The 17,905-nt window shown below is 45.4% G+C and overlaps 1 protein-coding gene across 1 annotated transcript in view; it reads right to left on the bottom strand.

Moving 5' to 3' along the window:
* Window positions 1-673: 673 nt before the first annotated feature.
* Window positions 674-17,905, bottom strand: part of LOC126532008 (anoctamin-4-like) — a 36,832-nt gene continuing 19,600 nt past the window's right edge. The window contains exons 9-14 of the mRNA XM_072288337.1: window positions 17,276-17,370; window positions 16,593-16,738; window positions 13,886-14,043; window positions 10,563-10,747; window positions 2,806-2,911; window positions 674-859 (exon numbers count right to left, since the gene is read on the bottom strand). Of these exons, the coding sequence (XP_072144438.1) occupies window positions 674-859; window positions 2,806-2,911; window positions 10,563-10,747; window positions 13,886-14,043; window positions 16,593-16,738; window positions 17,276-17,370 (876 nt within the window). The remainder of the gene's footprint in view (window positions 860-2,805; window positions 2,912-10,562; window positions 10,748-13,885; window positions 14,044-16,592; window positions 16,739-17,275; window positions 17,371-17,905) is intronic.

Raw genomic sequence — 17,905 nt, 5'->3', positions numbered from 1 at the left:
CGACATCGTTGTTCTTCGATAGCCAGCAGGAAAATAATTGTGTCGGCGTAGGCTTGGCTGTAAGTTGTCACGTCGCTTGATCGAGGCTGCAGCTTAACACACCGCGTGACAGTAGTCCGGTAAGTTGGACTGTGCAGTCAGTCATCTTCCGAAATGAACCACAGAGGTTGTGGCAGGCGACACTCATTCGCTCTGTAATAATCTTGCACAGTCACCGGCTGGTAACTGCTGAGCCATTCGCCAGCAACTATTAAATTGCTACAGTAGGCGCTTTCACAGAATACGGAGAGAAGCTACAGCGGGATTACTGTGCGGCCAGCCAAGAAACTAAAATGGTTCATGCGTGTATTCGAGCGAGAACAAGACGGTGCTATGTTGCATCTGGAAAACTAGACAAATGCGCCAACTTCTTGGACTAACGATTTCTTGCCATCTTGCCAGCACAGTACGCTTTGACTAACAAAGGACACGACACATTTAACGCCCACCGGGATCATCGGGCTACGTTTGCGCGATAACATTCTAAAGAAAGAAAAGAGGGAAAGTAAAGTTTTCACACAATCATCGTGCCAGGTCACTGTCCGGAATTAGTGGCTAATTACTACGACACATGATACCGGGTAAAAAAAGAAAGTCGACCACGACACTCCGCGACACGCAATATAAATCGCTGCTATTGGTATATGGACATGAGGCGTTCCCTATTGGCAGCTGCAGTGGCGGCGGCCATGTCGATGTCCTGCAGCTTGGAGATGAGGTCCTGCACGACGATCTGTTCTCGCTTCATTCGCTGGGCCACCGACTTAGGCATGGCGGGGATCATGCCAGCCACGACACCCGTGATGAAGAAGACCACGTGCTGCGAGAGAACGAAGAAAGGATGGCCATGCTTGGGAACGCAGAGAAAACAAATCGTGCAGGATGCTTTCAGCGTGAGCCCATTCACCTGAATTGCGGCGATAGTGTTGACGTGGCCGTAAGACAGAGGCTTCTCATAGTGACCGCTAGTTAGCCCCATGTTTTGTCAGTGTTTGATAGCTTGCTAGATTGGTCCTTCCATCTAATCTAATCTGCTTTCGTTGATCTGCTTTCCATTTCTTTGGGGCCATTTGTGTAACCCTCACAGACTAACGGCTATCTGTCAAAGAGACACTGCGCGCAATAACGTGGTAATTATTGCTTCCGCTGCTTCTCACTTTAGGCGAAGCGTTTCCTTTTGCGAAATCAGAGAGGCTGGGGGAGAGGTGCCTTTGAAAGGATTGCAGTCAGACCAAATTTGGCTGTATATGTTGTGTTTACAAATGTCTGAATTCGCGCTTTTACATCTAATAACAAGTCTTACTACATGTCGACGTCATTACTTCGCACTCTAGTTAAGACTTGTGCTTCGACACCCCAAGGATGTTGCAGGCCGAGGCAACTTGTGGCGAATTTGTACCTTTCTGAGCGCCTCTATCTATGCTACAGATTATACCAAGTTTTACGGCACGTCTCTTTTGCTGCTTCGCAAGACAGAACTTACCGAGTATGTGCACCGCTAGAGTAGCTGTAAATTGCGCAGTCACGCTTAACAGAGAGTTTTACAACAGCGTTTACAAATAAACGGAAGCACATTACGTACGTGAAGAAATAGTCCTGTGCTCACTGTAGATGCTCAGTGCGTTAGTGAGATTTTTGTGCTTTACGTGCGCAGTGATAACGTACGTTAGCAGGCGAGTTTGACGTTCGTAAGGTTTACGCATGATAAGAAATAGCCTTGTCGAACATTGCGCCACCCATGACTCCCTCTTTAGCGTGGATTCTCGTAATGTCTACCCTCTCGCTTCCGTTGATCTGCAGTAACTACTGAAATTAGTTATCGCTTCCTCTAAGCTCACCGGAAATTTTAGTTAACGGCGCATAGCGCATCCAGCTTTTTTTAGATAATTCGGCGATTCCGGCGTCCGTAGGACCAATGAAACTTACCGCATAGAAACAACAGGATGATTGCTAATGAATTGTCTTGGCCTGGATGCGTTTGCACCATGCGCGAGACGGCGCCCTGTCTTTTAACGTCCTCCTTGCGTTTGCGTTCGCGTACTTAAAGGAGTTGATTGGGACGCGCAGCGTAACGTCCCGCAAAGTTGCTTGCTTTAACGTACGTAAGGCGACAAACGATATTCTAAAACTGTCTAAATCTCGGTCAACGTGGTAGAATTTTACGCTGCGTTTTTCGCAGCTACGATTTCCCGCAAATGCGAACTTCGCGTTCGCCGTTCCATAAGAACCCAGGGCGGCAACTTGGATTTTCGCATTTTCTAGCACCTAGCAGAGGACTGAATTATTCGTGGCGTCAGTTTGCTACGGTAAGAACAATATGACGCAACTTAGAAGCTGTTTTCGTAAAAGTTGTTTGTGTTTGAGTGCGTTAATTTATCAAAACAAATATTAAGTAGGAAGGTCACAGTGACGTGTCTGCAATCCGTGCTGTGATTGGTTCCCCATCCTGGCCGCATGCGTGTTTTCGCAGAGAAGTTCAGCACTCCGAACATCGAAAAATCGCATGCACGAACGGTCCGACGGCCCATATTTGCCGCATCTGCGAATTCGCAAGTGCGAAAACGCGGTCGAATTCGCACCATGTAAAACAGGCTTAAGGCGACAAACGGCGTTCTAAAACTGTCCAATAACGAATCTCACTAAACGTAATCCTGCCACGGAGCTTAGCTATCGCTCTAGCAGCTTCGCACTCTGGGCGAAACTGTATAATCTGGACGTCCTAGAAGGGCGGCATGGTCACAGACGAAATTAGTGCGCAAATGTCACCTCGAAGATGATGACAAAGCATAGTTGGGCGGTGGTGATGACCCAAAAGTTGCCGGACAACCGGTACTCGTTCTCAGAGCCCGGAGGCTCGCGGAATCCCGAGTACCTGCGAAAAAAATGATTTCGCGCCAACGCCCAAAGTACCAAGCAGCGACAGCGATAACTTGCGAAACTCCTGACACCCGCCACTGGAAACCTCCGTCTTTCCTCGCCCTGATTCCGCATTTCGCCTCAACGACGTTTAGAATTGCAGACTCCTTAACTCGAGGCTGTGTAGCAGACAACCGTCGAGCATACTATCGATTGGCTATGAGATGACTAGTAGGTCAGTTATCGAACTTGGATTGATGGTTCATGTAGCCAAGGCTCCTGCCTCTGCGCCTGCTGGTTAGGCTGAACAGGCGTCGCAGGTCACGAGACCCTCTAAAGGACGCATATGGCGGGCTATAATTAAGCGAGCGCTCCCTGTAAAGACACTGGTGTGCTTGCTTGAAACGAGTATGAGCGTCCACTGCTCAACATTGTAAGGAGTTCCGCCACGATGGGGCTGAGCGGAGATAGAAAAGACCCTCTTGTGATGATTTATAAAATGTATCTACGGCCTAGTTTGAAATTTCGATGTGTTCTATATTCTAGAGCACCAGCATAAAAATGACTCCCCATTGTGCTTCTGGAATGGGAAGCTCTACGCCTATGCCTTGGTTTAGCAAAGTTCGTTGCCAACGATGTACTGTGTTTGGAAGCACGCTTGCTGCTCATTATGTGTACATTTCGGCTATTAACGGTCCAAACATATTAGGGATGTATGATTCGCCCATAAAATTACAAATTATTTATTTCCCGGCCTGTAATATATATATATATATATATATATATATATATATATATATATATATATATATATATATATATATATATATATATATATATATATATATATTAAATCTTGCTGTCTTCGTACAGACAGTTGTTGGTCCTTTGGATGTACAATTGTGCGAGGTCCCTCCTATTGGCAGTGAGAGAGACAATCTTCAGATTATGTTTTCTATCTACCCAAACAACACGAAACATCTGTCTTAAAGTGTATTAAATGGTCTCTTGCAAACTCACTTAGTGTAACTAAAGATAAGCGCCATCACAGCGACAGATGCATCGAAAACCAAAGAAAAATCTGCAATAGGAATTTTCTCTTCCGTCTTTCACTGCTTGTTCTACTTAAGATTAAGCTTGAGCTCGGGGACTCCCATCGAAATAGATTGCAAAGCAGAAATTGTTTTTATCCGCAAGCACGGTACCAAATCTTTTGAGGTTTGTTGCATTACAGAAAAATCTTAGTCTAACGACTATTGCAAGCAGATTCCTATTTATGCTGTGAAATTGTTATAAAAACTGTTGAAAATCGCAAATTTTGAGAAAACAAAACTATTAGTTTTACAACCTTGCAACCGAACAATGAAAAATGGTATTGCCATTCTGTCAATGGCATCTAATAGCTCATACAAAGCGCAGAAAAATAATGTATTATACATTGTTCTTTATTTAACCACTAATATATGAGTAGGAATTTTGCAAAACCATTGTAAGCATCGTAAAAAATAATGTAAAATGTAAATTCATACATCGAATTTGTCCGCTTTGAACTTGCTAAGGGGTGCAGTTTACAGAACTGTGATATATACCTTTAACGCATTGTTATGCATTCGGAAACATCGTGCTTCCATTTTTTTCAAACTTGCCAATTTTTGGCAATTATTGTAAAATAATTCCCGCCCTTAATCAGAATTCATCTTCAGCCAGTCACTAGAATTTAACTTGCTCTCTCAAATGTAACTCATTTTATTAAAATTGGCTAATGGCCTATCTCATAAAAGCGTTACTGCGTTGTACATGTAGTTGAATAGGCAGAATCGGAGTCCGCGGCCCGCGCTAAAGCTTCCTCTTAAGACTTTGTGACTACATGCCGGTATATTTAGCCGAGTTTCTGGCGGTTATATTGGCCCTGTGAACAGTGAACTCATCAATTTCGAAACTTGTTATGGTAATAAATTTTTTATCTTTACGTTCAGCTCTCAATGCAAACAGTGGCTCGCACATTTCACGTACGTTTCATTGTCTAATACCCTCTCACTTAACACAATTAGATTGGTATAGGTGCCTGTGCACAAATAATTAGTTATGATTGAAATAGCAGGCTTCTTGGTGAGAGTGGCCTTAAGTAGTGCAATTCTATCGGTCCTTCATTTGTCAGCTTTCATAACTGCTGCTAGGTTCAGCAGACGTGCAGTCATGCAAGGCTCTTGGAGCCTATTATTACCAAATTTGGCTGATTGCCGACACTTCCTATTTCCTTGGAGTAGAAATGTCTGCCATACTGGAAAAGTTGGAACTCCTGTTTACCCCATTCTGATGTCGAATACCTACATTAAACTATTATTTGCATCGATCTGGTCTGGCGCTCTCCTCGTTGTGCTCACATTGTGGCGGGGAAGGGTACACTTCTCGTTGTCATGTCGCTGTTTTTCACCACGCTGAAAAAAATCAAATTTTAAACTAACAATGTCATGGTGCTGGATTGAACCTAGCCATTCCCGATATTCTAATCTTGTGGAGCCTCCTCTCTAGGGCATAATCTTAAAGATGTTGGTGCAGCTATTGTGAGGTTTGTAATTGAATCATGACGATTTCCTTGGCAAATTCTGAAAACATTGTCTGACTTCATTTTTTTTTCATTTTTTCACAATTTCTCATTGAAGTTTCTCTCTAGGCTTGAATTATTTCCCTAGTTCACCCAATTCTTGGCCAGTTCCCCATAGTAGGTGTGAGCCACTCGCAGACAAAACCAACCAACCAGCCAACTAGCCAAAATCATGGCGTACCTGAGTATCTTTTGATGTGTGAGACATTACATTTGACGCAGTCGAAAAAAGACCATGTGGATCAAGCTAACGACTGTAGAGAGGAACGGCCAGACTCACCTGCGGAGCTACCAACTTCAAGGAGACGGCTTGGTGAGTCTCCGTGGCCATCCTACGGCAGCGGAAGTCTTTCGACTCTGTTTCGGTGAACACAAAGCTGACCACCGCAGAGCTCACCTCCATACACAGTGTGAGAATAGATATTGGGCTGGGTGATTTTGATAAACTACTTTTTACGGCCTACCACCCAAGAAGCTCTTGCAGATCAACTTTCACTGGAATCGCCAGCGCAACGTTTATGACGAGTGTGTCAGAACGAAACTAACACAAAAACGAAAGGTAAAAGAAAACGATATTTTTGACTGGAACGAAAACCTGACCGAACCGTTATTTACTTTTTCGTTTTTGTTTCGTCAAAGTGAAATATTTTTGATCGGTTTTCGGTTCAAGGGGAATGTCGGCAATCCGAAACAACCGACATCAGGCAACCTCAGAATTAGCGTTTATCTCAGGGGTCTGCATAAGCGCGTATCTCAGGCAGGGATAGTGCTAGTGATAGCCGGTCGAGTGCACCACTAACTTAAGCTTGCCGCTAGGTGCCTAGCAGATCGGCATCGCAGCAAAACTCAGGGCTAGCGCGCTGAAGAGCTTATCGTTTCGTTTGCTACGGGCACAACGCTTTGTTACCGAAGTTCTATCCGTTTATATTCGTTTAATTTCGTTTTATCAGAACAGCGGTCTGGCGTTTCGGCGAGTACACTTGATGACGGGCTGCTTCTGAGATCATACTCAGTGCCTTGACTCATGGCACTAAGCATGATCTCAGAATTCATAATTCACTTAGAAAAATAAATACTTGGTTTTTATCGTTACTTTGCTTCGGAAATTTTTCCATGCGATCCAAAACCGTTATGAACCGTTGCGGATCATTTTGTTTTCGTTCCGGAGCCGAACCGGAACGGAACTTTTTTCACTGGAACGGAACTAAAACCAGAACGAAAAACATTTCGTTCCTACCCCTTGTTTACGACAGAAGTGTTGCGCATTCAAGTGTCGCAGTTACAGCAGGAATAGAAGCTCAGGATCTTTTGAGCTAAGCAGTCACTGCGATTCCTAGGAGACCTGAAGTTCTCGTGCTACCAGACATCTTTGACTGAGCGACAGATTCCGCCTTGACATGGATGCGTTTTTACGAGTACGCATGCCAACACGATAAATATAAGGACGATGAAGATAAAGTGCTGAATATGCAAACATATTTGACAGGAAATGCGCGTAAAAGGTACAACTTGCGTATCAGAGAGCACGTAAGCAATCCATGGAAGACCTGGCGGGAAAGTTTTACGACGGCTTTTGAGAGTAACGCTGTAGACCGTTGGGACAGAGGCAATATCCTCCAAACACCGCTCAGGCAGTATCTGGGATTACATTTATGAGAAGAGGAGTCTTTTTCAATTTGCTGAATCTGCGCTACCCCCCCCCCCCCCCCCCCCCCCGTATCTTCAATAATACTTTAGTTTCTCCACGACATCACAAGGGACAAGCAAACAAGCAAGATTCCTGAAGACGTTCGATGCACTGAAAGGTGTTTTTACGACAACTACTCGTATTACATGGACACTTCAAGTGCATTTCTGCCGTCCTCGTCGGATCCGCTGTCGGAGTTGGCGTGACGTTCCGTATATAGTTCAAGGGCGATAGCATCTTCGCCGCGCGCGGTAACTTGTATGTGAGAGTGAAAACTTGCGAGGTTGAGCCGACGATGGTGGCTCCATCTCACGCGCGCAAGGAAGGAATAAGGGGAGGAAGCACGCCGTCTTCGGTCGCGTGCAAGGCAGCGGGGGAGGGGAGAGAGGGAGGAGGGGCGTTCTACTCTGGCAGTGGCTGCGTATGGCGCAACTGCGCGTGGCCGCCCAGCCCCCATCTTGAAATCGATCTGCGATGAGTACAGAGTTTGCTTATGCGCGCACGACACCGTGCTTGTAAATTTATTTAGTAAGCGAATGTTTGCAAGTTTACACGGCCAATAGAACTGCTATCCTTACTCCACATAGCTGTCAACGAATTTGCTATCGCAGTCGATGTTTCGCCCTTCGAGCGAAACTGTGAACTTCTTGTCACCAGATTACCGCGACCTCGTTTTCAAGAGTCACGACAGTCAGTCAAAGACAGTTCCTTGCGTAAAGCCACCATTCAGCAGGACAGATATTCAGAAGCAGCGCTCGCCATACCCGGGAAGTCAACCATGACCCAGCAAAAGCGAGTAAGTGAGGATGCACAGCTGCACCTAACGGTTAAAGAGGAGGCTGTATATTTGACGAAAGCTAGCGTACTTCCCGCCACACTGAATGTGAACGGACAAGATGTTAACGCATTTATAGACGCCGGAGCTTCTGTTAGCTTTATAAAATGGTGCCTTGTCGAGATAGTGCGGTTCGCTCATGCCGTACCATGAAGGTCCACAGTTACGATGGCACAGTAAGATGCGTGCAGAATTGGGTAAGCCTAATAGTAATAAGAGAATAGTAATAAGACAAGATTGGAGCTGGAGGTGCTTGCCATGAAGGATGTTGAATATATGCTTGCTCTGTCTAGATCAGATGTGAAACGTTTCTCTATGAAAATTTTGTGGAAGGGTGAGATAACTATGGAAGGACAAACACCCGCAGAAGGAACACCGATGATTCAACGACGCCACATGTGTACGATCTCTATACTTAAAGGTCCTTTGTGTCGAAGCCCATCCTTCATCAGCAACCACCATAGAAGTGCCATTTTTACTTCATGACACAACGCCAGTGAGAAGAAAGCCGTAGAGTGTGAGACGAGAAAAAAAAAGAAAGATCTGGCTATAGCAAGAATTGCACAAAATGTCGGACGCTAAGATAAACCATTAGCTTCACCTTTCGCATCTCCAATCAATAATTCCAAAGGAAGATGGCTCGTCTCGCCTTTACATATATTATCGTTTCGTGAATCAGCAAACTGAACTGTTCCCCCTTGCGACGCCTCATGTAGACGGCATCATCAAGAAGACAGTAAGAAGAGGGTGTACTTGGTTCTTAAGGCTCGATTTGTACAAGTGGTATTGGCCAGTGTCGCTCGCGGAAGAAACGAAACATTTCACTGCTTTTGTGACCCCCCCCCGCCACCCTTTGAAATATATTAATACAACAGGCTCCCTTCTGGGTAGAAGAATTCTGGCGCTTGGCTTCAGAAAATGATGAACGGCGTTTTCGAAGGCTTTATAGGCATATTTGTAATGTCTATATGAATAACGTTATGATGTACTCACGAACAAAAGAAAGACACGACGCCCACCACACTCAGGCTCTTGAGGCTCTCAGCAAAGCAACGTTGAAGATAAATGACAGAAAGAAAATGCATTGTGTAAAAAGAATGTTGCCTTTCTTGGAAGCATATTTCAATGCAGAACAAAAAGTATAAAAGAAAAGTCAGTTCACTGGACATGTTAGTTAACGAAGCCACACGATATACATTCACTTCGTGCTTTCCTTGGTCTCGCTGGACATTTTCGAGCATTTATATCAGACTACGCCGCGAGAACGAAGTGTTTAACTGTGCTAATGAAGAAATGGGTACCTTTTATATGGTCAGACAAATTTGAACATGTTTACAATGATCTGGCACGAATGATGCAAAGCGATCCGGTACTAGTTCTTCCTGACTTCACGTTATCATTTGAAATTTGAGAGGCTCGCACACAGCGGCACTATAGTTGCAGCCCCCACTTCGTAGCTTTTCGCTAATTCAGCTTTAAGATTAATTAGTGCATGCATTGTAATTTAGAAATTCTAGCCAATGAGACTACAAGGCAAATCCTCTTGAAAATAATTTTGTGGATGACACCGTTTTTGAGATAAGCGCCAGCAAACTTGCGGTAAAAATGAACTGTGATTCCACTTACTTCTTTTTTAACAAAACGCAGTTTTATGCCTTAAACTGTTTTAAACTACAAAAGTAACTGAACCGCCAATGTATTTCTTTGCAAAGTTAGGGAATCATTATCTCGAAAGTGGTGTTGTCATGAGAATTCGCTCCAAATGGATACACCTTGCTAATTCCCCGCCTACAATTAGTAAATTGCAATATGTGCCGTAAAGTAATTAGCTTAAATGTTAATTAGCGAATGTTTGTTATTTAGTAAGTTAAGTATTTATATTTTTTGTGCCAATAATATCCCGCCCCGCTCCCTCTTTGAGCAATACAGCTCATGGATTAGAATTGTTCCATCTGCCACAGGTGATCTTTTTCTCAATATTGCTTAATGTATTCGCAGAAACGCCCGGTATATGCGCCGCATGCACTATCGTCGTCAAATGAAACGCGAACAGCGAAGCGCGTGCAAAAGGCGTACCTGAGGGCCCAGTGCGCGCCGTCGGCCAGTCACATTTCCTTGATTCTTGTTTCCTCGCTCTCAAATAAAGGGAACCAAAACAGAAACATAAATATCGCAGTGTAGGGCGAGCATCATCACACAGTGCAGTCCGAAACCGGATGTGCGCGTCTGTCAGTGGTGGTGACCGGCCGACGGCGGGTGTTGTGCCTTCTGTTATGCCTCGGTCACGTGCCCAACTGTTCTCGTTTCATTCGACGTCGATAGTATACTGGTCAGATCAACTATTCATGTTGTTCGTAACTGGTACATCCAATATCGATGCACCGCAGTCCGTATATGTAAAGAGCATGCAGACTGTTCAAATCGATTATTGGTGTTGTCAGCGGCAGGCGTGCTTCGCAATTCCACATCAATGCTCCACGGCCTATTATAGACAGCACGTGGACTGTCAAAATGACTACAGCAATGGGAGAGCGTGGTACCTGCACTCCCGCACGATGGACCCGTCGAGGGTGCCGTTCTCCGGCCGGTGGGCTTCGTCGTAGTCGCTGGTGTCGAACGTGGCCAGCGTGAAGTTGACGTAGCCGCTCAGGCTGAGCCCCTTGCTGTGGCGCACCTGGTACACCAGTCGCGGGATGAACTCGCTCGTGAAGGCGATCAGGAAAGCCTGCGTTGTGTAGGTGGGTGTGGGGAAGGCGAGCCATCACACGGCTGACGTCGGGAAGGTTGGCGCACTTGCGAGAGATTTAGATCTATAGATCTAGAGCATAATACAGAATCCCTGGCACCCATTTCTAATGTGATCTTTACCTCACTTTGATGGTGTATTATGGCGAAACAGCGCAGATGATGGGACGGGTGAAAAGCGGACAGGACAGCACGCTTTCATAGCCTAGCTTGGAGTCCTTGCGACGTTCTTTGTCACTTTGTCTATTCAGGTTACCTTGGAGCAGACGTTGGTACGTTCTAAAGTATATAAACATTTGGCATTTCCCCTGGCTGGTTTCGAATCGCGTTCCCCCAGCACAGAAGCTCGATGCTCTAACCCTTAGGCAACAGACGCATGCCTAAAAAGATGGAATGAAACAGCTTTTCGAATTTTTCCTTGTGCTAGCCACTACGTTGAGACACTTGAGGCGTTAGGTGCGTTGCATAGCACTCAATATCATAGCATAGGCTTTAAAAAGTCAGTGCGCGCCTTAAAGCGGACAAAGAAAAATTGCCGTGGTTCAAAGCGGTTAAACCAAGTTTGTTGAACGATTGCACGGTTTTGCTTGCTTTGGGAAAGGACACAGTCGCTGCTCGGCGCAGTCAGCAACTACCGCATCTACCAATGACACCACAAGACAACACGCAGGCGCTGCACAACACGCAATACGGGTGCTTGGGAACTATAGGTAAGTGTCCGTCATTGGCTTCTCCTTTTGTTTGTAGTTACTGCCCCATATCAACCGTTAAATAGCAGCCGGTATAATAGCCGAGGTATATCCGCCGTGGTGGCTTAGCGGCTATGGTGTTGCGCTGTTCAGCACGAGGTCACGGAATCAAAGTATGGCCGAGACGGTCGCATTTCCATGAGAGCGAAATGCAAAAACGCCCTTGTCCCGTGTATTGGGGGCACATTAAAAATCCGCTGGTAGTAAAGATTAATCCAGAGTCCCCCACTACGGCGTGCCTCATAATCAAATCGCGGCTTTGGCACGTAACACCACTGAATTTATAACGACAGTGACTTCGTGACAGCGGAGTTTGGTTACAAAAACCTACTGAACTTCTTGTTGATGGACGATTTTACATATTCATGTATTGTTACCTATTTCTTTTATCCTAAGTTTTACCGCTGCCGTGTACAGGTGAAAATCGAAGAGAAAAAATATATGTAGAACTAAAGCAGAACCAGAAATGCGCAGATAAGATGCTTAGACTTCCTTTTTATTCTGCTACCGGAGGGAGATGCTTTTACATAAAAACATCTTTATGAAACACAACACCCTATAGCATTTTAATATGCTAGCATTAAACAGCAGGCTCACCTGCCCTTGTAAATGGCGTTGGCGCAAAACATATAGCAGGCCGATTCCCGAGGCAGTGCCATCAGTCGTGGTGCGTTAGCCAATCCTGATGGATGTGTGCGATATCTGTATTCGCCTATGTTCCAATGCGGTTTCTAATAGAGGCCAGAATCGCTGAGGCAGTGTAGTCGAAGGCATCGGTGGGCTGATCCTGATACTGCTATCGCATTAAAAATCACCCATGTGTATTATGAGTGTTTGCAGGTTTACTATTATTTTTTTCGTGGCTTACGTTGCAAATCACGGCGCAGCGTGCGAGGAGCCTCAGAATGGCTTGCCATGCACCTGTGGCAAACAACAAGGAAGAAGCGCAAGAGATAAGTGTGCAAGAGATAATACGCAAATCATGAACGTCGAAGACACTGCGATACAGTTCGTTCAGGTTGTTGCAAGAATGGACATGTGCACGAAACGGCGCAAACGTGGTACGGCGCATGTAGAAGACACGGGTCACAGCGCTCCCGTTCTCTCGTTGTCCCTTGTTCGGGCGATTTCTTCACCATGTTAACTCGCCAACTAGTGCACATGTAAAACCTGCTACAAGAACATGCGTATTTCTCTGTACAATACTAGCAAGTCATATGTATCTACATATTTGTAAGTGAATTTGTGTATAAACAACAACTTGCTATAAAAGAAAACATGGGATACACGGGCCCTCAACCCCCCCACCCCCCACCAAAAAAAAAATATAGCAAGAAGATTCAGGCTAGTAAAAGTGAGCACACACTCGGGAAAGAAATGGCAACATGCACCCGAGCGTGTTCTTTTTTGTTTATTATAAAACGGCGCTGTTTTTCTTCGCATGATGGGACCCTGTCAAGTCACTCAGTCTTGCTCTCAGTGAATGACTTTGTCCGACATGAATGAAAAAGCAAGACAGTAGGATATGTTCGAAGGTTAGGCTACTTTTTGTGAGCAACGTGATGATACTGTACGCCGAACGTCAATTTTTCACTTGTGATGGCGAATTACACTTCGTGTTTGCACTGACTCGCGTATACTCTTGTCTGAAGTGCCTTGTGTATCCTACGTGCCTCCAAGATCCGTAACCCCGAAAAATTTTACTCGCAATACCAAGTTGTACTTATTGTTTGTAATGGTTCATGTCAACTTGTCTGAAGCATACTGTGGCACCTATGTGCCTCCAAGATCCGTAATCACGGAAAGCTTTACCCTCAACACCAAGTTATACTTACTGTTTCCATCGCTTCTGGATAACTTGGCTTAAGCCTCTTACGTGCAATGTATCTGATTATACAACGGGTGCAGCGAAATCTTGGAGCTCGCAAAGTCGTCATTTATCGAGATCATCATAGATGGCGCAACTCCACGCCGCGGTATGGATAGAGCCTTCTAAACGACATAGCGCCCGAAGCAGCGTTTGATGAGTATGAGCAAGTGCTTAGTGGTGGCGCTGTGCATTGTTTTTGGACGTATTGTTAAAAAATTAAATTATGGGGTTTTACGTGCCAAAACCACTTTCTGATTATGAGGCACGCCGTAGTGGAGGACTCCGGAAATTTCGACCACCTGGGGTTCTTTAACGTGCACCTAAATCTAAGTACACGGGTGTTTTCGCATTTCGCCCCCATCGAAATGCGGCCGCCGTGGCCGGGATTCGATCCCGCTACCTCGTGCTCAGCAGCCCAACACCATAGCCACTGAGCAACCACGGCGTGTGACGTATTGTGCTTGTGCGAATAAGGGTTCTACAGCGTAGATGAAATTACCGCACCGATATTTGGGGCCCTCTCGGCGACTGGACGTCGCAGCCGCTTGCTGTACCGGTACGCATCGAGCCTGATCTCGCAGACGTTGTTAATGAGCGCGAACAGGGGCGCCAGGGGAAACGCGGCCACGAACAGCGTGACGAAGCCGAACTGGATCGCTGCGACGCCAGAAGAAAGTGTTCGTTATAAAGAGAAAACTGCAGGATCTCGGGCGAAGGCTAACCAGGGTGACAAAAGGTGTGCGTGTATGGCGAAAATCTAGTAGGAGTGTTAAGTTACCTGTGTTACGTTATATGCTGTGTTATGCGTGGATTGACTTTTCCAGTGCGTTATTGTGCACCCATGCATGCTTAAGTGTTTTTCCTGCAGGCACTTACGTGTACTGTTTGATTAATTCCCCATGGAATTGGCTCCCATGCTTAGGTGCCTACATCTGATCCGCCGCAGTGATTCATTCATTCCAGTGGCGTTCTGCTGCTAAGTGTCGAGCACGATGTCGCGGGTTCGAATCCCCGCAGCGATGGCGGCAATTTGACGGGCGTGAAATGCAAAATGGCTCGTTTACTTTGATATGGGCGCACTTTAACGAATTCCAGGTGCATCATCATCATCATCAGCCTGGTTATGCCCACTGCAGGGCAAAGGCCTCTCCCATACTTCTCCAACTACCCCGGTCATGTACTAATTGTGGCCATGTTGTCCCTGCAAACTTCTTAATCTCATCCGCCCACCTAACTTTCTGCCGCCCTCTCCTACACTTTCCTTCCCTTGGAATCCATTCCGTAACTCTTAATGACCATCGGTTATCTTCCCTCCTCATTACGTGTCCTGCCCATGCCCATTTCTTTTTCTTGATTTCAACTAAGATATCATTAACTCGCGTTTGTTCCCTCACCCAATCTGCTCTTTTCTTGTCCCTTAACGTTATACCAATCATTCTTCTTTCCATAGCTCGTTGCGTCGTCCTCAATTTAAGTAGAACCCTTTTCGTAAGCCTCCAGGTTTCTGCCCCGTACGTGAGTACTGGTAAGACACAGCTGTTATAAACTTTTCTCTTGAGGGATAAGGGAAACCTGCTGTTCATGATCTGAGAATGCCTGCCAAACGCACCCCAGCCATTCTTATTCTTCTGATTATTTCCGTCTCATGATCCGGATCCGCAGTCACTACCTGTCCTAAGTAGATGTATTCCCTTACCACTTCCAGTGCCTCACTACCTATTGTAAACTGCTGTTCCCTTCCGAGACTGTTAAACATTAGTTTTCTGCAGATTAATTTTTAGACCCACCCTTCGGCTTTGCCTCTCCAGGTCAGTGAGCATGCATTGCAGTTGGTCTCCTGAGTTACTAAGCAAGGCAATATCATCAGCGAATCGCAAGTTACTAAGGTATTCTCCATTAACTCTTATCCCCAATTCCTCCCAATCCAGGTCTCTGAATACCTCCTGTAAACACGCTGTGAATATCATCGGAGAGATCGTATCTCCCTGCTTGACGCCTTTCTTTATTGGGATGTTGTTGCTTTCTTTATGGAGGACTATGGTGGCTGTGGAGCCGCGATAGATATCTTCAGTATTTTTACATATATACGGCTCGTCTACACCCTGATTACGCAATGCCTCCATGACTGCTGAGGTTTCGATTGAATTAAACGCTTTCTCGTAATCAATGAAAGCTATATATACAGGTTGGTTATATTCCGCACATTTTTCTATCACCTGATTGATAGTGTGAATATGGTCTATTGTTGAGTAGCCTTTACGGAATCCTGCCTGGTCCTTTGGTTGACAGAAGTCTAAGGTGTTCCTAATTCTATTCGCAATTACCTTAGTCAATACTTTGTAGGCAACGGACAGTAAACTGATCGGTCTATAATTTTGCAAGTCTTTGGCGTCCCCTTTCTTATGGATTAGGATTATGTTCGCGTTTTTCCAAGATTCCGGTATGCTCGAAGTCATGAGGCATTACGTATATAGGGTGGCCAGTTTCTCGAGAACAATCTGCCCACCACCCTTCAACAAATCTGCTGTTACCTGATCCTCCCCAGCTGCCTTCCCCCTTTGCATAGCTCCCAAGGCTTTCTTTACTTCTTCCGGTGTTACCTGTGGGATTTCGAATTCCTGTAGACTATTCTCTCTTCCATTATCGTGATGGGTGCCACTGGTACTGTATAAATCTCTATAGAACTCCTCAGCCACTTGAACTATCTCATCCATATTAGTAATGATATTGTCGGCTTTGTCTCTTAACGCATACATCTGATTCTTGCCAATTGCTAGTTTCTTCTTCACTGCTTTTAGGCTTCCTCCGTTCCTGAGAGCATGTTCAATTCTATCCATGTTATACTTCCTTATGTTAGCTGTCTTACGCTTGTTGATTGCTCGAACTTAATCCCGAGACCCCGACTACGGCGTGTCTCGCAACCCATGTGCTGCTTTATAAGTTTGGATATAAAGACACTTGTAAAAGACAATACACGATGATTTAGCCTACCATCTCGCGTGCCGCATTCAAACGCACGCATGCCACCGTCTACGTCCACGCACTCATACATGTACGTATTCGTCGCTTAGATCCCGCGTTTCGGTGTTAGCTGTTCAATCACGCGCGTAGGCAAGTTGTGTGCTTGAGATATTCTCCACTCTTTATGTAACACCTTCCCGCGAAGCGACGTGGGTGCACTGGAGCTGCACTGGAGCTGCACTCACCCATTTGGAGGTACTCGTCGAAGGGTGCGAGCTTGGGGCACTCGTCGAGGTTGAAGTCCTCCTCCCAACGCGCGAGCTTGGATTTCTGCTCGACGGCTTCCTTGCCGAGTCGCCTGCGACGCTGCCGCCACCACGCCTTCACGATGCTGGAACACACACACATACAGAGTCTGGAGTTTTATACTCTGGAGCGAGCATTGCTGCAACTAATACTCCGGTGAGGCTGGCGAGGTTATTGTCATTAAATGTCCAGGACTTCTTAATTCGATTAGATCGGGTGTTTTCTAATGCGATTGACACTATTAAAGTAATTTACGCGCCTTGCGGGAGCTGACTGCCTATCTGTGTCTAACCGTTTTCCCCGCCAACCTGGGTAGCGGGATAGTCCACGGCCGAGTGCGTAGCCCATCGGGCCGCTGTGGTGAGGTGGTTCGAAACCAACCGAATTTCAGCTCTCAGTATATGCTGGCATAGCTTCGAGGCCAGATAGCTAGCCAGATTCCGAAAACTTGGTAGGAGCAATCACAACGGTTATATTACATTTAAAATTGAAGACATCTTTATTTCTTTTTTTTCTCTCATGTTTCACAAAAGAACAAACTCGTTAGAGCATACGAATGAATTGCGCTTATGGAAGCCGTATTATCTTTTTTGCTGGAAACTGGCGTAGTGTTACTACTTACGGAACCACAATGCTATTCCCGGTCCTGATGGCTTGCTGACCCAACATGACGGTGGCGAGCTGGACGAATACTTCGTATAGGCAGCCGCCTTCGCACTGCGGTATGAAACGAAAGGTGGGGTGTTGGTGACAACACGACATGGTACGGATATTTTTGCCGCAAATAAATATAGCTAACGTATATATGGTATTTCTTTAGCTGCACCAAATTTCTAAAAAATTGCCTGTGGCAGGTAGCAGGGTTCTAAACTTCTATCTAAATTACTCGATGAGGCGGCCACTACTTCTATGAAAAACAGAAATGCTCAACTAAATGATTAATATATTTATGCTAGGTAATTTTTTAATTAATTGCTTTACGGTAGATATTTCAATCTACGAAAAATAGCAGGTGCGTTCACAAGCTGTATCCAATTGGAAAGAATTATCAAGACTGCACCAGTTTCGAGATGTTAATTTTCAATGGGTCCGATGAAATGCGTTGGCTGTTTCAGTTACCTTTATCAGGAAAACGCTGTTTTATACATTGAAGCACAAAAATAACTGGGACGCCAATACATTTCGTCAGATACATTGAAAATTAACATCTCGAAAGTGGTGCAGTCCTGAGAATTCGTTAAAAGTAGATAAG

Source organism: Dermacentor andersoni, chromosome 5 (genome assembly GCF_023375885.2).
Source record: "Dermacentor andersoni chromosome 5, qqDerAnde1_hic_scaffold, whole genome shotgun sequence".
NCBI lineage: Eukaryota > Metazoa > Arthropoda > Arachnida > Ixodida > Ixodidae > Dermacentor > Dermacentor andersoni.
The sequence above is the reverse complement of the archived record's forward strand: the minus strand, read 5'-3'. Positions and strand labels throughout refer to the sequence as shown.